The 21423-nt window shown below is 33.3% G+C and overlaps 2 protein-coding genes across 8 annotated transcripts in view; one reads left to right on the top strand and one right to left on the bottom strand.

Annotated features, from left to right (window-relative positions):
- LOC106882011 (ELAV-like protein 1) overlaps positions 1-6439 on the top strand; it is a 16232-nt gene extending 9793 nt beyond the window's left edge. For 4 of the 6 annotated variants that reach the window (XM_014932552.2, XM_052975355.1, XM_014932554.2 and 1 more), the window contains 4 exons: positions 1247-3627; positions 5792-5866; positions 5994-6031; positions 6165-6439. In XM_014932552.2, coding sequence (XP_014788038.1) covers positions 1296-2222 — 927 coding nt within the window. In that variant the 5' untranslated portion in view covers positions 1247-1295 and the 3' untranslated portion in view covers positions 2223-3627; positions 5792-5866; positions 5994-6031; positions 6165-6439. Of the gene's footprint in view, positions 1-1183; positions 3628-5791; positions 5867-5993; positions 6032-6164 lie in introns of all 6 variants that reach the window. The other 2 variants (XM_052975357.1, XM_052975356.1) reach the window with 1 other exon arrangement.
- Positions 6440-6645: 206 nt separating this feature from the next.
- The window catches only part of LOC106882010 (ELAV-like protein 1-B), a 19247-nt gene continuing 4469 nt past the window's right edge, over positions 6646-21423 (bottom strand). Inside the window, exons 1-2 of one of the 2 annotated variants that reach the window (XM_014932551.2) lie at positions 19486-20006; positions 6646-8712 (exon numbers count right to left, since the gene is read on the bottom strand). In XM_014932551.2, the coding sequence (XP_014788037.1) occupies positions 7685-8641 (957 nt within the window). In that variant the 5' untranslated portion in view covers positions 8642-8712; positions 19486-20006 and the 3' untranslated portion in view covers positions 6646-7684. Of the gene's footprint in view, positions 8713-19485; positions 20007-21423 lie in introns of those variants that run through there. The other variant, XM_052975354.1, reaches the window with a different exon arrangement.

Here is a 21423-nt window from a genome sequence, read left to right as displayed (position 1 = left end):
ATGCATTTTAAAATTTTCCAAAAATTTCTAGTTTATTTTTATCTCCCACCCATCATGTATTGATGATTGTTAGCATTTGCGATCTACAGTATTTAAAAATAAATCCATGATTTTGTGCCTCTGTCCGATATTTGTTCTATATGATATTTTAATTTAAAAAAAAATTTTTTTTTTAAGTATGAATTTCCTTAAATCTGTATTGCGAATATCTTGTGATATCACGTTTACTTTTCGGATAAAACTAATAAAAGTTTCATTATTCGTTTAAAAAAAAAAAAAATTTTCAGTATAAAATTAAAGACAACTGCAGCAGTGTTCTCCATGATCTATTCATTGAATACTCTGTGTGCTGGGCTTGGAGGTGGGGGTGGGAAAGAAAATTTTAAAAAAATGTATGTGCTGAGGAGGATTTGAAAACAAAAACAAAAACATGAAATTAGCGTATAATTAAATGGTTGAAATGTAAATGTTAAATTTAGAACAATTCTTTGGACTAATCAGTTTTTTTATTATTCCTAAATATTTATCAAACATAATTGCAAATCTTACATTTGTGTATTGTTCTTGAGAGAATTCAATTTGATTAACATTACAATTCTGTTGCTGCTGCTGCTACTGATTAAAAAACATTTTTTTTTTTTCCCTAATATTTACAATAAACATTTAAATTTCCTTGGGTTTGTAATAGAGTTAATACGGAAAATATTTGGGAAAATATAATTATATTAAATTTTGATGCCGATTGTTTTCGTTGTTTGTTGTTGTTGTTTGTTGTTGATTTAAACTCTTCTCTTCAAGCATGAAGTATAAATGATATTCCTTGGTTAAAATATGATTTATGCTTCAAATTCCAATTTAATGTTGAAGGGAAATTAAATATTGTATATATACATGTAAGGAATTTTACAAGTGTTAGAATTGTTCTTGTGTTTGAATCTGGATTTGTGATGACACTTCTGATATGTTTTTAGTCCTTTCAAAAACTACTTTACATTTCAACAATTTAATACTAGATGCAGGCTTGTGGACTTCCTTTTATCTCTACCTTTCTGTACGCACTATCTATAAGGAACCATGCTGTATTTGATCGGTACTCGTATATGGAGAACACTGAAGCAATATTTTATTGAGAACTTTTTTTTTTCCTACTGTCTATATGTTTTTTTTTTTTTAATTTTCCCAGGAATCCTCTGATATAATTTTCTTTTTTTTTTTTTTTTTTTTTTTTATCTTCTCCCCAATGGAGGAACATACATATTACCTGGAAGTTTGACTGACTGCAATACATTTTCAAGATGGAGATGGACAACAAGCGTACCAACCTGATAATTAATTACATCCCACAAACTCTTACTGATGAAGAGTTTCGTTCTATGTTTTTAAGCATAGGTCCCATCAAATCTGCTAAAATAGTCAGAGACAAAGCCACTGGCTATAGCTATGGTTTTGGTTTTGTTGATTATGAGAATGTAGAAGATGCTCAGAGAGCAATGCAAACATTGAATGGACTTCAGATGCAGAATAAAACCATTAAAGTTGCTTTAGCAAGGCCTGGTGGTGAGGAGATCAAAGGGGCTAATTTATATGTTAGAAATCTTCCTAGACATTACCAGCAGATGGACTTGGAACGTCTTTTTCAGCAATTTGGAACAATAATACAGTCAAGAGTTTTGACAGACCAGGCGACTGGTGTGTCAAAGGGTGTTGGTTTTGTTCTTTTTGATCAGAAGAAGCAAGCTGAGGAAGCGATAAACCAAATAACTGGCACAGTTCCTGCTGGTGGTACAGAAGCTCTACTTATTAAATTTGCTGATGACAATGCAAAGAAGGTACGTCCCCCTGCAATGCCCTACATCAATACTGCTCCATGCTTCCCAGCACCTGGTCCAATGAGAAGTCCTGGCAATAGATTCCGTTATAATCCAGTGACAGGCAATTACTCAACACCTAACTCTGGTTTGAGCCTCTCTCAGGGAGGATATGTTATTTTTGTATACAACATTGGAGCCAGTTCTTGTGAAAAAACCTTGTGGCAATTATTTTCTCCCTTTGGAACAGTCCAGAAAGTCAACATCATGAGGGATCACCAAAAGGGACAATCTAAAAATTATGGTTTTGTTACAATGACCAATCTTCAAGAGGCTCAGAATGCAATTGCACGACTTAATGGCTATGATTATGCTGGTTGTGGTCGACCTCTGCAAGTGAAGTTCAAGAACTAGTGATTTCTAGGAAATTCCCCTTATTTTTAAAATAACATTTTTTTCTGTAAATCCCTCCCATTACATTTTTTTTTCTTAATCATTAAATTTTCATGCTGAAGGACATACATTATAGGTTTTAAAAAAGCCATGAAATAAAATGTTATGGTGTATCCTGGGATTTCCCCCTTCCCTTTCCTTCCTCTCATTTCCCATTTATTTTTTTTTTCTCATGAGTTTTTTTTTTCTCCTCCTCTCATATTTTTTTTTTCTATTTCCATAATAAACCCTTGTCATTGCAAAAAAAAGAAAAGAAAAAGAAAAAACAAACTCCAGTCAACATTGACTGGAGATTTAGTTTACAATTTATTGCTATTTACTGTAAACCAAATAGGTTTTACTTGTTGAAACATTTTATCAAAAATACATTATGTATCTTAGAAAACATAAATCGCTTTTAGCGAAGTATTTTTTTTGTTTGTCTTAATTTTCTCTCTGTCTATCAGAATTAGCTATGAAAATGTTATCACTGAGCACACTCAAAACAATCTTTACTGCACATGAAAGCTGTCACTTGTCTTGATTTAAGCTAATATCCTCATTATCCCGGTATGCATTTTTTTTTTTTATAAATTTCATAAGGTCCTAATAGCTTTAATATGCAGTAACAATATTTACTGTTTTTGAGTTGTTCAATTGTTTGCTTAGGGTTGTGTGAGTGTTTATATTTGTGTTTTGCCTGTGTGAAGTTTGTGTACGAGACTTTCTTTTTTTTTTCCAAATACTTGTGTAAGATTTTTAAATATTTCAAAGAATAACTGAATTGTTGAAAAATAAACTTCCATGCCTAGTTTAATTTTTAATAATTTTGGTTAAGAGTTGTTATATATTTATATATATATTATGTAATATATTTAAATTCACTTGACTAAAACTTTACAAAATTTCTAATTAAATGCTTGATAGGTAGTGCATCAGTAAGTTTTTTTAATTTTACAACTAAAGATAACAGCTGCTTGCTTTATATTTGGTGATTAGTTAGGAACTATTTCTAACCAGATACACGATAGTGTTAAAGATATATTAGCCATAGGATTTATTTAAGAAAAAAAATTGGGTAATGTAATTTTAATTGAAAGAATTTCCATTTTATGTTAAAAGAAATAGCTCTGGGAAACTGTTACATTAAATATGCTGTTTTGTGAGCAACCTATCCATCGAGTAAAAAGTCATTGGGAGGGAAATAAGCTTCCATCGACCAGGAATGCCAGTTTCTGTTTCCAGTTTTTTTTTTTACCATTAACGAGATGAATGAAGACATAAAATATTCCAATGAAGATTCCAATTTATCCACCAAGATCTTCCTGTAATTGTTTGGAAGACTCGATTAGTTTTGAAATAAAGAACTATGTTTATTTCTGTGCAGGTAGGTTCAACTTTCTTCTATCCCTTCCTTCAGATAGAGATAAATAGGTTGGATTTGGTGAATTCTTGGGATAATTTATAAAAGGTCTTTTAATAGCTGACTTCTCTGAAAGCAAAAGCATTTGGCTGGTATTCTGATTAATTTGAAGTTTTAAAAATAAAAATAATGGGTCTTTTTTTTTTAAAGGCAAATTGTGTGTGTTAAGTGTCTTGCTTCAGGTAAAATTGATTTTCCTGTTTTGTATTGTCAATATTCAGAAATAATCTTATAAAAGGTGAAGTTTTAAAGCTTTGGATTGTGACTGTGGATATTGATTTAGATAAAAAATACTGGTCTTTTTTGCTTGAGAGAATAACAAACAAAAAAGTGTGATTTTTATCATGTTCTTGTTGGCTGTTTCTGGCTACTTAATATTTTTAAAAGTATTCTTTAATGGTTTTGGTGTATGTCTTTTTCATTTCTCATGTTAAGAAAAATGTCGTTTAAATTTAATTTGGTTTCAAAATTTTAACTTAGTGTAAAAGGCCAGTCAGAACCTTTCTGACTAGAAATATTGACAGGAAGTGATGACAGCATCTTCAATGTCATTGTTGGTTTACAATGTATATAGTACTCGTATATCATCCGAATTGATTTCATTTACTCTCAGCTACTACTAACTTGTCAATAATTGAATTCTTAAAATCTAGTTGGTATCAAGAATATTGTATTATGCAAGTAACATAGAATTAATTTGGACTGCTTTTAGGCAATTAATTGAAGATAATTCTAGATTAAAACAGCTTTCATGTTAAAACTTTTGTATTATCAAAAGGTTTGCTTTTTTTTTCATTTCTTTTTTTTTTTAGCGAGTGGGTGAGATTACCAATAAACTTTATATTGTTTAGCAACTTAGCTGGGTTTTTTTTCCTGTTCTACTGAAAAAAGTAATTTTTGTTATGTGATTAGTTTTAAAACCATCTAGCTTTCAAGAAGTCCTTTAATAATACTAATTACTAATCCATGGTAATTAGTATTTAAAAAGTAACAAGATTCTTAGAATATATCAAAAAGAATTACGCCGATAGCGTGATTTATTTAAAGCTTTTTTTTTTTTATGACTTACTTTTTAGAACAATATTTAGGTTTTATTTTTGCTTTAATTCCCAATTTTTAATTAATCTCAGATAAAATTCCAAAACATTTTTACTTGTGGCTCAAACAAACCTTCATGTTTTGTCATGATTATCATATGCTATCTAAGAATTAGCTTATAGATGTCTTTTTTTTTTTTTTCCTTCACATTTTGAGGTTTTAAATATCTGTAAATCTGCACCCATATTTATCTTACAAAAATTTAAAAAAAAACAAAAAAAAAAAACAGGTATTTAACTTAATCCTGTAGACTTTAAATCCTATTTGTGAGTGACTGGCCTCTCCCCATCTGGATAATAACAGGTGACATTTTAGATGCTTAATGAAAATGTTAACTAAATGGAGTTGATTTTTCTCACAAACATTTTTATATTTTGATAAAGGAATAGAAGTGTGAGAAAAGTGCATAACCTAGAGTTAAAAATGATAAAAATTTCTAAGTTGCAGATACTGTAATTCAAACTGTACGTTACCAAAGACCCATTATTTTATTTTTTTATCTTTTTTCTTCTATAACTTCATGATTTGTCAATCCTCTCCACCTATTTTTCTATCCTTCCACACCCCTATACCTGAATTTTACTTCCCACCCTGTCCCAGAAAAAAAAAAAGCTAACTTAGTTGACCATGGAACCCCAGTGTACTTCATACCAACTGCTGTGCTTTGTTACTGCTTTTGCCTACCCACGACTGTTCAGGAGGCTTGTTGCATTATAGATTGGTTAGTTATTTGAATTAAGCTACTGTTCCTTCCTGGTCCCATCATGGACAAAAAAAAAAAAAAAAAAAGCCCTCATATCATGGTAGCTATCTGGAGTATTTCAAACCCTTTTTACTTTATTGTTGCCAGATTGTTTTTCTTAAAAGTTACATTTGTAACATTTTTATTTAATTGAAGATAACTTTAAATTAGTAATGTTTTTTAAAAAACTTAAACATAATTTTACATTGACTGCAATAAATAAATGTTTGAGATTTGGACATATACTTAACTGAACAACTGACAATCGCAACCACTTTTACATTTCAGGGTTACGGAAGAACCAGAGGACCACATGGTGTTTACCATTCTCATCAGAGATAAAAGTCTTAAATCATGGTCTGGGTGGGTAACAATATTAGTATAATTCTTCCAAGCTGAAAAGTGTTTTCAATTAATTTGGTTTCAGAGTGCTAAATAATATATTTAGCATTGTAATCTTTTTGAACTAAAAATATTCTCTCTGTTTCAGGGGGACAACATAAAATTTGGATTTTCTTTTTATTAATGGTAAGTTAAAACTTTTTGAAAATTAACTTAAATTTAACTTGTTACATATTTTCCCTTCTGCTAAAGTCCCAGTTTTGGTGTAATGTTACTTACATTTTTTTCCTTTTTCTTTTTTTAAATATATATTTTTCAGGATTAATTTCATTTCACATTTGATGTTTAAAGATAACCAAAGAAAATATCGTAGACCAAAGAGATGAGATGTAACCAAAGAGATGAGAAATCTTATTGAATATAATCAGCAAAGAAAGTTTTTCGTTTTTTTTTTTTTAATACATTTAATGCATTTATGGTCAAATTATTTTCATACCTCTCAAAACATGAGATTCCATTTTAATTTTGCAATCTCTGGTTGACATTAGAAAATAAAGTAAGCACCATTTTGATTTGTGCTATTTGAAAGTTTAATGGGTTTTTACTTATTAATTCACTTGTTTTATATTCTGAAGGCATGCTTCAGCACGGAGAGTTAACCCAGAGACTTCGCATTTGAAGAGCTAATTTTGAATTTAAGTTACAGATTCCAGTTTCAACTTTATCAACATCTGGCTTATTCTTACATTTAGATATATACACACATATATATATCAGATGAGGTGAAGGAACACACCAAGTCAGCTTGAGTCAATATATTTATTGTACCAAGACAGTTCTTTATAAGATTCTTCAAATGATTTCAGGAACTGAAATGGAGAAGAAAAAGAGGGAAGGGAAATATATAATTCAAAGTCATGATTGCCTTAGCAATGTGGTGAGGGAGGGAGGAGAGAAGCACTGGAGCAAAACAATTTTTGTGGCAGCATTACAGCCAGCAGAATTTATTTATTAGAAAATATTACAAGGAATGATCTGAGATGTTTTTGTTGTTTTTGCTTTTTTTATTCATACATTCATGAAGACACCTAACATAATTGAATAATGAATAGTGGACCAGTCAAACCAATATTTTCTGCCTTAATATGGACATTTGCAAGAATGCTTGCGTTCTTACTAAAAAGAGAGAGAGAGAGAGGAAGGGGAGAAAAAAGGTTTTTGGGAGGAAAACGTATAAAAATAAATTTAAAAATTCAATAAATTAAAAACAAAAAGGGGGAGGTGAAATGAAATTACATTAGGGGTGCTATTTTTTTGTTTTTTTTTTTGTCAAACTGCTGCGTTTGTGTATTGAAGCCACAAAACATGCTAATCCCTTAGTATCAGTTTTTGTTTTTGCTTTTTTTTTTTTAAACACACATCTATCAATACAAGATGTTACCATTTTTTAAGTTCTTTTGAAAATAAGTCAAGGTAACTATAAAGAAATAATAATAATCATAATAAAAGAAAATGCAACAACTATTGTATTGCCACTAATTAGCTTAAGAACAATATGTAATAATAAAGTTAAAAGAAAGGGAAGCTGCCATTTCTTAAAATTACTGATAACTTTGTAACCTTTGAGAGGGAAGGGGAGGAGAAATCACCTCCAAAGTGATACACAGTTGGTAGCAGCTTCAATTGCCACTTTTTGTTTTTTAAATTCCACAGTAAAGAAGCCGAAAAGTAAATTAATAGTAAAACAAAATAAGAGTATAGATATTTTTAACTAAAAAAGTAAAAAATAAAAAAAAGAGGGGGGGTGTAAATGAAAATAACCCATAAGACTCAAGTAAATTATTTGTTTTTAAAAGAGACTTGGAGAGGTCCCCAACCGCGATAGCGGTATCCATTGAGCCTGCCGACAGCATTTTCTGCTTCGTGTTGGTTAGCCATCGTGACAAAGCCATAACCTTTTGTCTTCTGATGTACACGCACAATATTGGCCTTTTGCACAGTACCAAAGCCGCAGAAAAGCTGGCCCAGGTCAGATTCATCCATATTGCCAGTGTTGTAGATAAACAACACTGGACTGTTAGACATGTCATTATTTGGGTTAGGGTTGGGGTTGTTAGGAGAGTAATTGACAGGCACCGGACTTGTAAATCGTTCATTACGCATGAGCATAGGCGTGGAGAAAGTTTGTTGTATGCTGTTATTATTGTTCATGTATTGTTCATGTGGAGGGCGAGTTTTTTTAGAATTGGGAGCTTCATTAGCAAATTTTACTATTATTGGCTCACTACCACCTGGAGGTATAGTTTGATTCAAGTCAGCAATGGCAGCTTCTGCCATTTTTTTCTGATCATACAAAACAAAGCCTACTCCCTTAGATTGGTTAGTGTTAGGATGAGTCATTATTCTGGAACGGATGATAATACCATAAGGTTCAAAGAGCTTAACAAGGTCGCTCTGAGCATAATGATTTGGTAAGTGGCTCACATAAACATTGGCCCCCTTCACTCCAAGTCCACTGGGCCTAGCAAGAGCCACTTTGATTCTTTTGTTCTCAATATGAAGTCCATTTAAAGTTTGAACTGCTCTTGCAGCATCTTCTGGGTGTTCGTAATCAACAAATCCAAATCCATAGCTGTATCCTGTTGCCCTGTCTTGAATTATTTTTGATGACTTAATTGGACCAATGGTCAGGAACATGGCTCGGAATTCTTCATTGGAAAGACTTTGTGGGATATAATTCACTATTAAGTTGGTTAGATTCCCACCATTATCTTCACAGTGATCTTCTGTTGCCATGGCAACAGTCCCTTGTCTGTCATAACAGCTCCAACACAGTGATTGCTAACAGTTGCACAGGGCTTTTCTCCCTAGAAAAGTAAAAGAAGAAAAGTTAATTGGACTATTATCCAATCACAGATTAAAAAACAAAACAACAAAACAAACATAAACTTCATTGATGTAGGTAATTATTTTTCGCAGTTGCAATAAAAACCACGTTTTCATGTGTGTAGTTCAATACTCACTACTGATGTAACTGCATAAACTCCAGAAGCAGTGTTAAGACATTAATACGGATTTTTTTTTTTTAAATATATTTATAAACTATGTAAGAATATTCTGTCAGAATTTGTGATGAGAGTGCTTGTGAATGTAGACATCAAGTAAATCTATAACAAAAAAAAAACAACAACTTAATATCAGAAAACTCATTAGGAGAGGATGGGTGTTTAGTTTTGAATTAGGTTCTAATGGTAATTGTATGTATAAAGGAGTTCTAAATCAGACATGCTAATAATATACTGTCAAGAGAGTAAATATTAGATTCTTTTTACTTTTGCTCGGGTTTCAAGTTCAATTCCAATAAAAAGATTTATTGGATTCTTTAATTATCACTTATGTGGAAATACACTGCTTTTGTTCCAGTCCATTTTGAAACTTCGGTAGAATTTAGTAAAATAACTTAATCATTAGTAAGTATTTGGAATGTAAATTGAAACAACTTTTTAATCTAGAACAGTTCAAGACAAGCCTGTAACAAAAGTGGGGCTAATATACAAAACTTGATTAAAAAAGCAGTTGAATCCAAGATAAAGATACAGGCAAAGCCATCCACATCTAATACCACGAAGTCTACATGGAACCTTTTCAGAAGTCTAAGATAAGGGGAGTGGAGCAACTATTTTCATAAGGTACCGATGAGCAGCATCAGCCACATTTTGAGATGCAAGGGAATCCTGATGAACTGTTCACGTACAAGCCCAGAATTCACCAGGTTGCAGGTATGGATTTGGATTTGTTGATTACAAACACTCAGCAGTAAGAGCAGAACAAACTTTAAATGAACTTCATACTGAGAGAAAGAGAATCAAAGTGATGGCTCTTGCTAGGCCCAGTGAAGGGGACCAATGTTTATGTGGGCCACTTACCAAATCATGTAGACCAGAAAATAAGCAAATGGACATATATCTGCTATAAATGAGACATGTCAAAGACCTAGACTCACACAAAACTGACTGGGTTTCCTTTCACTGATGCTGTACTCTGGATAAGACCAGAGAATAAAAATAATCACATCATTGAAGCTATACATAATTCAAACCAACTTGAATAAATAAAAATAAGTATAACATTTGACAGTAAACTGAATGTATTTACTAGCAAGAGTAAGATAACTACATACAAGTGATGATGACAAAAATAGAAATACAAGAAAGGCAACCACCTACTTAGCAGCAGCTTAATAATTTTAATGAATTAACAGCAGCAATAACTTATTGCTGATAGTAAAACAGAATGATTATAAAGATGTAAATAAATAAAATAGTTTTTTTCTTGTGCTACTGACCAACTTAATTTCTTGGTCATTCACCACAGTTTAAAATAAGCATGTCAGCATTAGGATTGAAATAACTGCCTTCTGGCCCTGTAATTATTAATGGTCCTGATTAGTACTTGTAGTTCAAATATTTCAAAATGGATATTTTCTTTGAGAAGGTGGACTGTTAATCTCTACTGACAAACACTACATGATTTTTAATATTTACATTTTCCCTATATTTTGATATTTTACAAACAAACAATACAAAACTTTCATGATAATTCTTAGAAATTTCACTCTGAGTAAGAAAGAATTGCTTGGCAATGATTAGAAACTATCGAAGAGCAGGGGAGATAATTTCAGGTAATTAATTTCTCAGTTAATTTGCAGGGAGGGAAATAGTGGTCCCTCCCTGCAGGTAGAGGAGAATTTGGCATATTTTCGTCATCTTGACTTCATCAATGTAATTTACTCTCATCTAGTTGAGTCTGATGATGTATCAGTGTAGATTTCCACACACAAAGCCAGTCTGACTTGCCAGGTAAATGAAAAATATAAAACGAGTTGATAGCTTTTCTACTCTAGGCACAAGGCCCGAAATTTTGGAGGAGGGTAGATTAAATCGACGCCAGTATGCAAATATATTCAGAAATACTATCAATGAAATTAATATTTCATTGATAGTATTGATGGTACAAAAGTCAAACATTACAGGTGTTGATGTTTAATGCTTTAGCATTTAAACCAGCCCAATATTCTACCTGTTTCATGTTCAAACTAACCAGATCCAGCCTCTCACACCTACCCTGCAATGTCATTCTAAAAATAAACAATCACATCTTCAAAACCTCAAAGCTACAAGATAATACAGGATTAATTTTATAAAATATGAACATATAAGTATAACATTTGACAAAGGGTTAAATCCAGCCCTATGAATAAAGGTATTCAAGCCGTCTTTGTTTATTCTCTCCGAAGTTTTAGGGACTGATTTGACTATTTCTAGCCATAATTCTGATTTGCTGAAGTTGAATAATACAAAATATCATTCAATGGTTCATTGCCACAATAACTATAAGAAAGTGTATTCATTTCTTATAAAGAAGGGAACATACTCAAACAAAATGAGACTGTTCTCAACATTGATTGAACATTTACTTTCCAACATCTGCAAAAACGAAGATAAATAGTCAAGACATGCTTTTGAAAATGACTGGAAACAAAACAGTATGAATTGAGGCTCTCTTATTTACAGTCAGAGAATGTACATACACACACATTTGAAGATGAGAGCAACATCAACTCTCATGTACAGAATATGACGATGGACTTCAGTTTCTGTCTATCAATTTCATTCACAAGATATTGGTCACAAACAGTGGCTATGCCGAGGGACTGAACCCCTAACCACATGGTACCAAAGCAACTTCTCTTAACTATGCAGCCATGCCTGCACCTTGTCTTAGTTATATCTCCAGGAAATAGCCGAGCCCGAGAGTTCGTCTTTCATAAAGCTATACTTGGGGAATATTCGGTCAACTAATACTGATAGAAGGATTCTGTAGTTTCAGGTTGTGGAGCTATGTCACCTTACAATATAACCTAATGGACACAAGTGATAAAATAAAAGCTGTAGACACCTTACACTGGTCCATCAAATGCAAATTCCATCCTGAGATTGATCAGAACATATAACTTGGAATGAATTATCATTATGTGAACTTGGCATAGAAAAATGAGACAAGGTGCACTGCTGCTATATGCACATATATTCAAGAGTATATTTAAAAAAAACCTGACAATGAAAACTGCCCCTTCTATCACTACCAGAACAGAGTCTGCTCCTTTGAGCTAGAAAGCTACATTATCAACTCAAACAAAATACATTGATATTTTTTTCTTACACGTTTCAAAATCGATATTCTCTCAAGCTGCAACCTTCTAGAGTTCTCTCCCTTCGTAGACAGACTGGTTATACGTTAAGGTCACGAACTTGGGAAGATATTTAATCTTTCCATGTGTTATATTTTTGATGCTTTACTTGTTTCAGTCATTAGACTACGGTCATGCTGGGGCACCGCCTTGAAGAATTCGTAGTTGAATGAATCGACCCCAGTACTAATTTTAATTCCCCCCCCTCTTCAAGCTTGTTACTTATTCTATTGAACTCTTGCCAAACTACCAAGATGTGGTGGTAGTGGTGGGACATAGACACAAAGGCATACACATACAAGTTTTTCAGTTTCCACCTACCAAATTGACTCACGAGGTATTGGTCGGCCCAAGGCTACAGTAGAGAACACTTGCTGAAGGTGCCATGCAGAGAGAGACCAAGCCCAGAACCATGTGGTTGGGAAGCAAGCTTCTTACCACACAGTCACGCCTGCATCTATATCATGAATCAGTGTTTAATCTCTATAGTTTTATGGAGAGGACACTAAATAAGTTAGGACGTCAGTCCTTTACAGCTGGTACCAGGGAAGATACAAAAATTACATTGCTGTTGCATGTAGTAACAAATTAACACTACCCAACAATATCTAAGTGAATCGCAAGATGTGAGATTTACCTTGGACAAACACACAACACAGCAGCAAGACTAGAACCAACAATCTTTCAAGTTGGTTATCATGATTACTACTACTATAAACCCAACAAACAATTGGCTCTGCATAGGAAGGCTAAAATCCAGTTCAATAAGATAATTTTAACAATCAGTAAGACTTCACCCATTTTGCTTTTAAATCACATCCCAAATGACAAACAGAGGAACATTAAATGCAAACAAGGAATTGGAGGTCTATGAGGATATAAAATAAGTACTGTATTTGATGGCCTATAAGATGCACTAAAATAATGTTTTAATTCCTTCATTTACCTGTATAACTTTGTTATTACCAGTAATTACAAGCAATTTATTGCATCCACATTCGATATAAACATACCATAGGCGATTGTTCACCAATAGATGGTAGCATATGTTTTGAGCGCATACACTGAGTGCACTGGACATAAGGGGATTTTATGGGTAAAAAAGTTGCGTCTTATAGGCCATCAAATACACTAGCTTTTAGTACCTGTTGAATGTAATACTTATTTATTCACATTGTTTTGAATTAATCATGCATTATGTTGTGGCTTCAAGATTTTAACGATGTGATTGTTTAATTTTTGACTGACATTGTAGGGAAGGTGTGAGAGGTCAGACTTGGCTAGATATAGTTAATTTAAATGCTAAACGGTTAAGTCTTTTAATTTTAGATAAATGCTTGAAGATAAGCTTTAACATGGTGTTGCTTCCTGGCTCCTCTCCACGTGCAGTCGGTTGTTGCACAATAGGCGTTCAACCGGCAACGAATGGTTGGATTCTTTTATGGCTGGATGCCCTTCTAGTCACCAAGCAAGGTAATGTTGCTTCTAGTCCATTGCACGCCACTGCTAACATGCATCATAGGTTTACCATATACTAAAACATACACACTGAGATTTATTATTCAAGAAAGTAACCATTTCATGTCCTAGTGAATTCATTCCGACTTTAGAAGTCGAAAATACAAATACTCCAAAATTATTGTAGGTTACAAGTTATTGTATGCTACGGTAGCTATCACAGACTAAGGTCATTCAATTATATTTTGACCATAAAGCATAGCTAAGAATAAAGGTTGTAAGTGATCACAATGGAAGAACAGAAATTATTTGCCCTTTATGATAGAATTGTCATGACAAACCAGCAGGACCTTACATCACTCAACCAAAAATCAATTACGTAACTCAGAGTTTCTCCAAAACTGAAGGCAGGACACTTAATGCAACTTGTTCCTCTTAGCACCTGAATGACAAGAGGTCCCAATTTTAGTAACAATTAAAATATGAATCAAACAACCTTGCACGAGAAACGACATACTGTGGTGAGCTGCAGAAATTATATCTTCACTAAAAACCACATAGAAAGCAATATATCAACAGTAGTAACAGAAAAATTACAGACTTGGCTGTATGGTTAAACAGCTTGATTCCCAACCTTGCGGTCTTGGGAACCTTGGGCAAGTGTCATCTATAGTCTCAGCCTGACGAAATCCTAAGGAGTGGACTTAGTGAACGGAAACTGAAAGAAGCTCATCGTGTGTGTATGTCTATGTGGCACCTAAGGTGGGTGCCTTCTACTGTAGCCCTGTGAGTGGATTTAGTGGATAAACTGAAAGAAGCCTGTTAAATATGCATATATGTACTGTCACTGTCATGCAAAAACGTGTCCTTGGTTTTCAATATTGTCTGAGCATAAGGAAATATTACCTTACTTGGAAACAAGTAAGGGCTGGCAACAGGGAGGGCACCCGGCTGTAGAAAAATCGATAAATTCCGTCCGACCCATGCAAGCGTGGTAAAGTGGAAATTGAAACGACGATACACACACACACACACACACGTGCTGACCGCGCGCACCTTTGTTCTAGACATCACGTGATGCTTGTAAATAAACATCATGGTGAGGCAAGCGAGATTAATTTAGTCTTTTACGAGAAACATGCCCAGTTATTGAAAAATATTACGTTGCTTGGAAACAGGTGAGGGTTGGCGACACAAAGGGTATCTGGCCATGGAATAGTCTGTCTCAAAAAATTCCGTCTGACCTTTGCTGGCGTGAAAAAAAAAAAAGTGGACGTTACATGATAATGACATCCGATAAAGAAATCATGATTACACGGTCAATTTACCAATAACGACTGATCACTTACAGGACATACACCAAAATCCAAGCCAATGCTAAGTGAAATAGCATTTTTTAAACACACACACAAATCCTTAAAACTACAAAATTGCAACCACGACTTTCCTTCGCGTTATCAAATCACTTGCTGGATTTCAAACTATAAAAGCATTTATGTACTAGAAAAGAAAAAAAAATTAATAAATGCTCGACAGCCATTGACCTTTTGTATCTAAAGCGGTTTTTCTTTAAATCCAAGATTCACAGTTAAAAAAAAAATTTTTTTAAAACCACCAAGAATAGAGAATTTTTGTTCTCAATACTGTTTATTTATATTTTCAATCTAGTTATCATGAATTAAACAATGATTCACTGCAACTTTCTAATTAGGGATTATCTTTGATTAAATTACTTGACATATGGCACTGCAAAAACAATAACAAATTCTGAATTGCTTTTAATTTTATAGTTTCCTAGTCAAAATGTTGCGAGATTTAATGTTTAAAAAAAAAACTTAGAAGTCGTCGGTGAAGGGGCAAATATGTTATAATAGGAAAATTAAAAAAACAAAAAAAATTTCGGTAACGGTTTGTTAGCTAAACCCCTGTGGGCCTTGTATTATGTTACACGTTTTAGGAGGGAAAAAAAGCAGGGAGCGGGATGAAAGAAAAGCAAGCGCGAACGAACCAGCAGTTAGTTACAAGATCGTTGAATATACATACACACACGCACATCTATGTGAACACACATATATGTGACGATGGAGACTAACAAATCACTAATGAACAGTCAAAACATTTCAATATTACAAATCTTGAAGGCATCGAAGGATGAAGGGGGAAGGAGACAAACTGGCGCACGCGCATACAAGGCACATAAGAGGCTGCAAATATGAAAGAAACTTGCGAAAACGTGTTCGAGACCGCTAGCTTGCTTGTTTGATATTTCAGAAATGGATTTGTAAATAACTATTTCTAGTAGAGGTAAATCACAGGCCAGCAATTTTGAGGGGAAGCGGGTTTCGTCGATGCCATTTAACCCGCCACATAGTAATATTTTAACGACACTGGGAGGGATGAAAGGCAAATCAACGTATGCAGGATTTGAACTCAGAACGTCAAGAAGCAGGAACTAAAGCCGCAAAGCACCCCACTACCACCACCAGAGAACTCCATTAAGTCTGACAATGATAATTCTATACATTATAGACACAAAGCCTGAAATTTTTTTTATAGGTAGGGGGTTAGTCGATTACATCGACACCGAAAGGGATGAAAAACAAAGTTAATCTCGGCCGTATTATTTGAACCCAGAACGAATGCCGCAAAGCATTTTTTCCACCGACGTTCTAACAAGTTTCACAATAATATTGAAAGCAAGGAAGACTGGCGGAGGTAAAATATACATACACCACCCGCTTTTCGGCGTAACAAAAACCCTACAAAAGCCAAATTCCACTTTTAAATAAACAATATCATTATTTCCCCCATATTTAGTTATATACTTATACCTGTATATCGTGTGTACATTCATTTCCTATCCTCACGCTCTTCCATCACATTTTACAACAAATCATTGTAATTGCTCATTCATTCGACAAAAGGCATCAATATGTAAAAAGAAAACTATTTTGTTTTTTAATCCAACAGCTTTATTCCCTAAAAAGCGATTATAAAGTTTCGGCTTTAATACCACACTATATATTTTAATTTTGTACAAAGTACTAACGTGCAGTCACCCTTTCTCTGTGTGTGTGTGTGTGTATATATATATATATATATATATATATATGTATTACACACACGCGTGCGTACATGATGGAAGAGGCCTGAGAATAAGGTAAGGACACTGACTGCTCGCAGGAAACTTGGTAAAAAAAACAAAAAAACGTTAGACTATATAAAGCCGCACTGAGTAAGCACAGTATTAAGTACATTTAAGATGCCACATTGTGCTGAGAAGAGTTGAAATTCAAAATAATTTGTTTAAAAATGGGATCTATCTATATAGATCAAACTTCAGTATGTGACATCGATGTATACACACATATTTATAGACCTAATGTATGAATAATTTCTCTTATAAACGTAAATTATAATCCTCAACATCAAATTTTAACAAGATAAATAAACCCGATTTTATACAACTAAGTCAATGATAAAATAAAATTTAAAAAAACTATTTCGATCAACACGTGCACTGAAAAATAATATTTTTTCCCACCTAACTTATAATTATAAAATAAAAATGACCTTAGGGCATTATTATTAATCATCATCCACCTCTACCCCCACTCAATCTCAAATTTAACATAATTATATCGTCAGCTCTATCACAAACGTGTGTGTGTGTATACATATATATATGTATATAAAGAGAGAGAGAGAGAAAGACAGAGAGGGCTAGAGTTTGATAGATATATACACACAAATTAATTTAATATATTACAATATAATCCGAAACAACAAAGAGAAATATAGAAGGATGACAACGAATTAAGAAAAAATAATCTTGCGAGTGAAAATAAATAGAATGCAGCAAGTGAGAAAATGAGAAGACATGAATTTTAGACTTTTTGTTCTGACTGGTTGATACCGGCCGGCATATAACATGAATCCGCCTTTCAGTGCCGTTTCCTCTCTTGTCTCTCTCTCTCGCTAGCTTAACAACTAGATGAGGAATCCATTAGCGAAAATTGGACACAGAATCAGTTTTACATATATATATATATATATATATATATATATATATATATATATATATATATATATATATATATATATATATATATATATATACATACATATATTATAAACGAGTGAGCAGACTAAATGTAACATTTTAAAACTTAATTTACAAAATTACACAAGGTTTTAATGTAAGAATTTACACAATGACGTGTGTATGTATGTATGTATGTTATATACGTACGTACATATGCATTACACAACCACATTTTAATGCACGCATTTACACAATGTCGTATATAACAAGCAAATGTGCGTGGATGTATATGTAGGATCTGTCTAGATTAATTTCATATTCCGATTGTCGACAAAATGCATTGTTAATGGATCAGACAGAAAAGGTGGCTACAATGAAGAAAAAACAAAGAGAGAGACACCAAAATATAATATATACAATACGTATGCGTGTGTCTCTAAATATATATATATATACATGCACACACACACATATATATATATATATATTTATATATATGTCCTTACATATGCGTACGTATCCACATAATGCGTGTATGTAATACGCGAGTTACACAAAGAGAAAGTATGTAAGAGAAAGAGATATATACATTTGCATTACACACACGTGACAGGTAAATTAAAAATCGAGGGACGACAGCATTCTTTTGTTTCAATCTAAATTATGGAAAATAAATACTAAATAAAACAAAATATTAAAATTATATGACATTTGGCCCCAAACCACGATTTTCACCATAGGTTTATCACTGACCTCGGTACACTTTATGGCACATTTTTTTTGTCATCGACACAAGAAATGGCAAGCGTAGTGGACTCCGGCCAGATTTGAACTTAATAAAACCTCGAGAGGACCAAACTTAAAATGTTGCACGGAATGATGATGATAATGATGAACAAGACATTAATCTAACACTGAAAATCTCATCCATAAAATACCCGCTTCTGTATAAGGTCTTTTATCCATTTTGCTAAGCAAAATTTAAATTCTAGAGATTTTCTTTTAATGTTTCTGTCCTCTCTCTTCAAGGGAAAAATGATCATGCTGCCATCAAGAATAAGTTTATTTTAAATTGAAAAATGCTGAATATTTTGGTAGAGTTATTTTATTTCATGTTGTAATCCGATCTAATTTAATTTTAATGATTGTTAAACTATGATGATAGAACATTTCGTTATAATCATTAAAATTATATATACATATATAAAATTAAAAGAAACCTAGAATTAAAACAAAGCTTAAAATTATGTACAATATATAAAAGGAATAAAATGGGGGGGGGAGAAAAAACCCCGTTTCTTGAATTTAAATCTTTTTTCTTCTTTCACAGTTGGAAGATTAGAAATAATTTATTGTTAAGGAGGTAGGATAAAGAAGAAAAAATATAATAATTAGAAAGTATTATGTCTCATATATTATATATATTTATGTAGGCATGATTAATGGTGTGGAATAATAATAAATATTAAATCCTAAATAAATGATGCATCTTTTGTTTCGTCAAACTAAGAGCCTCCCCCCCTCTCTGTCTGTCTCTCCCTCCACCCGCCAAAAGCCAACAAAAGATGTGCATGTTTGAAAAAGTGTCCGTCGAGTGGCTGAGAGAAAGGGTTTACATGTCAAATGAAGCACATGGTGGCGACTAGTAGTGAGCTTGGCGAAAGAACATGCCACACACAGGAGGAAAAACGGCTGAAAATTTCAAACCCCCTCCGACTTGACGCAAAAGAAAACATGTCAAGCGACACTGTAAAGCTAGCAAAAGACAAACGAAGCTCTTGCCGAACGTTTCGTCTATATTACTGTCACAACTTGCGACACTGTTAAGAGGAAATAATATGATAAAGGTAACACATTTTCGAAAAGAAAGCAGAAAATTGTACTAACCTTTAGATAGAGATCAAATATGGCGGCTTCTACCTTAAACTAAATTCGGTTAAAGTCGGCTGTTTTCGAGCGCCCAAAAAGTCAACCTCAATAAATTATTCTTCGACTGTTTCCGGATATTTCCGTTCAACAAAAGCATTCATTCGAATTACTCCGACTACTCACGGATATTTTTAATAAATAAATAAATAAAAAGATACAGCTATGGCATGAGAGAGAGAGACAGAGAAAGAAAGAGGAGAATAAAAGGTTCTAGTTATATAGAATGATGGAGGAGGGCAGAAACGAATGAGAGAGAGAGCCTAGAACAAAAGGGCATAGGATTTGAATGAGAGAGAAAGGAGGGAAAGGAGATAGAACAAATTGATTGTGAGAGAGAGAAAGATAAAGAGATATATAGATATAAAATAAAAAAAGAACTAAAAGCTAGCAACACAATGAAAGAGAAGATGTTACAGCTATGAAAGTAGAGAAAGAAATGAACGAAAAGATATAGCTTTAGAATGAGAAAAAGATGAAGAATAAAGATACAATCATACAATGAGAGAAGATAAAGTGATTGAGATAGAGCTATAGAACAAGAGAGAGAGGAGCTGAAGGATAGAGAGAAGGACAAAAAGATACATGTATTGGATGAAAGAGGACGACGAAAAGATACAGTAATTCAATGAGAGGGGAGAAAAAAGATACAAATATAGAATGACAGGAGGAGGAGGAGGTGATTTGTCACAGGAAGTTGCTAAAGGGAAACTACTGCGTTAAAGCGACGGTATACTCCCTTTAGTCACTAAAATGATGAGCTTTGCATTTTCCTATTTTTAAACAAGGCACTGAGTTAATCTCTACACGTTTGGTAATACTTGTCACGTGTTTTGCTTGACTTAAAATATTTCACTTTAGATATTAAGATAAACATTGATATTTTAAAATGTTTGCCAACAGTGGCTTCGAAATTTCGTCATAAACTGACTTTTCAAACTCATACATACGCATGTGTGTACATTTGAATTGTCAGGTATAATTCTTTTAAAAATAATTTTAGCTTTGCTATGAAGAGGTTACACATCAAATGATATCAAATGTTATCTAGGCAGAACGACTAGGATAAATCAGATTCATCACGTCAAGACTAAAATTGTATATATCTAATCTCTCCTCTCTCTCTCGCTATATCTATCGATCGATCTAACCCGTTTTCTATCTGTCTGTCTGTCTATCCGGCTTTCTATCTGTCTCTCTGACTTTCTTTCTGTCTATCTATCTATCTATCTATCTACCTACCTACCTATCTATCTATCTATCTATCTATCTATCTATCTATCTATCTATCTATCTATCCCTTTCATCAGCAGCTGCATTATCCTTTCACTTTCTATGCTCGTATGGGTTACATTGTTATTGCGTCCATCTTCAATCAGTTTCTACGGTTGGATGACCTTTCTAATATCAACCACTTTAAAGAGTATCTTTTACCTTTTAATTGCCTCAGTCATTGAACTGTGACCATGCTGGGGCACCACCTTGAAAGTTTTAATCGAACGAATTGATTCTAGTACTTGTTTTTTAAAGCCTGATACTTATTCTAGTGGTCTCTTTTTGCCAAACTCCTAAGTTCTGGAGACATAAACAAACCAATACCGGTTGTCAAGCAATGGGGGGGGGGGGGACAAACACAAAAGACACATATATAAAGTTTCTGTCTACCAAATCCACTCACTGGGCTTTGGTCAGCTTGAGGCAATAGTAGAGAACACCTAAGGGGCACCACAGAAAATGGTAAATGGTTTATGGCACAAAAGAAATCACTTTAAACTTGCTAAAATGATATTCAAAGTTACTTATAGGATCAGAGATATAATTTTGAAGTGTCCATGGTGTCAGTGAGGATTTGATCAAAAACTTTGCAATTAAAGAAAAAGTGAGAAAATACTTTTCAAA

This window comes from Octopus bimaculoides, chromosome 21 (assembly GCF_001194135.2).
Source record: "Octopus bimaculoides isolate UCB-OBI-ISO-001 chromosome 21, ASM119413v2, whole genome shotgun sequence".
Classification (NCBI taxonomy): Eukaryota; Metazoa; Mollusca; class Cephalopoda; order Octopoda; family Octopodidae; genus Octopus; species Octopus bimaculoides.
This window is presented reverse-complemented; position numbering and strand designations above follow the sequence as displayed.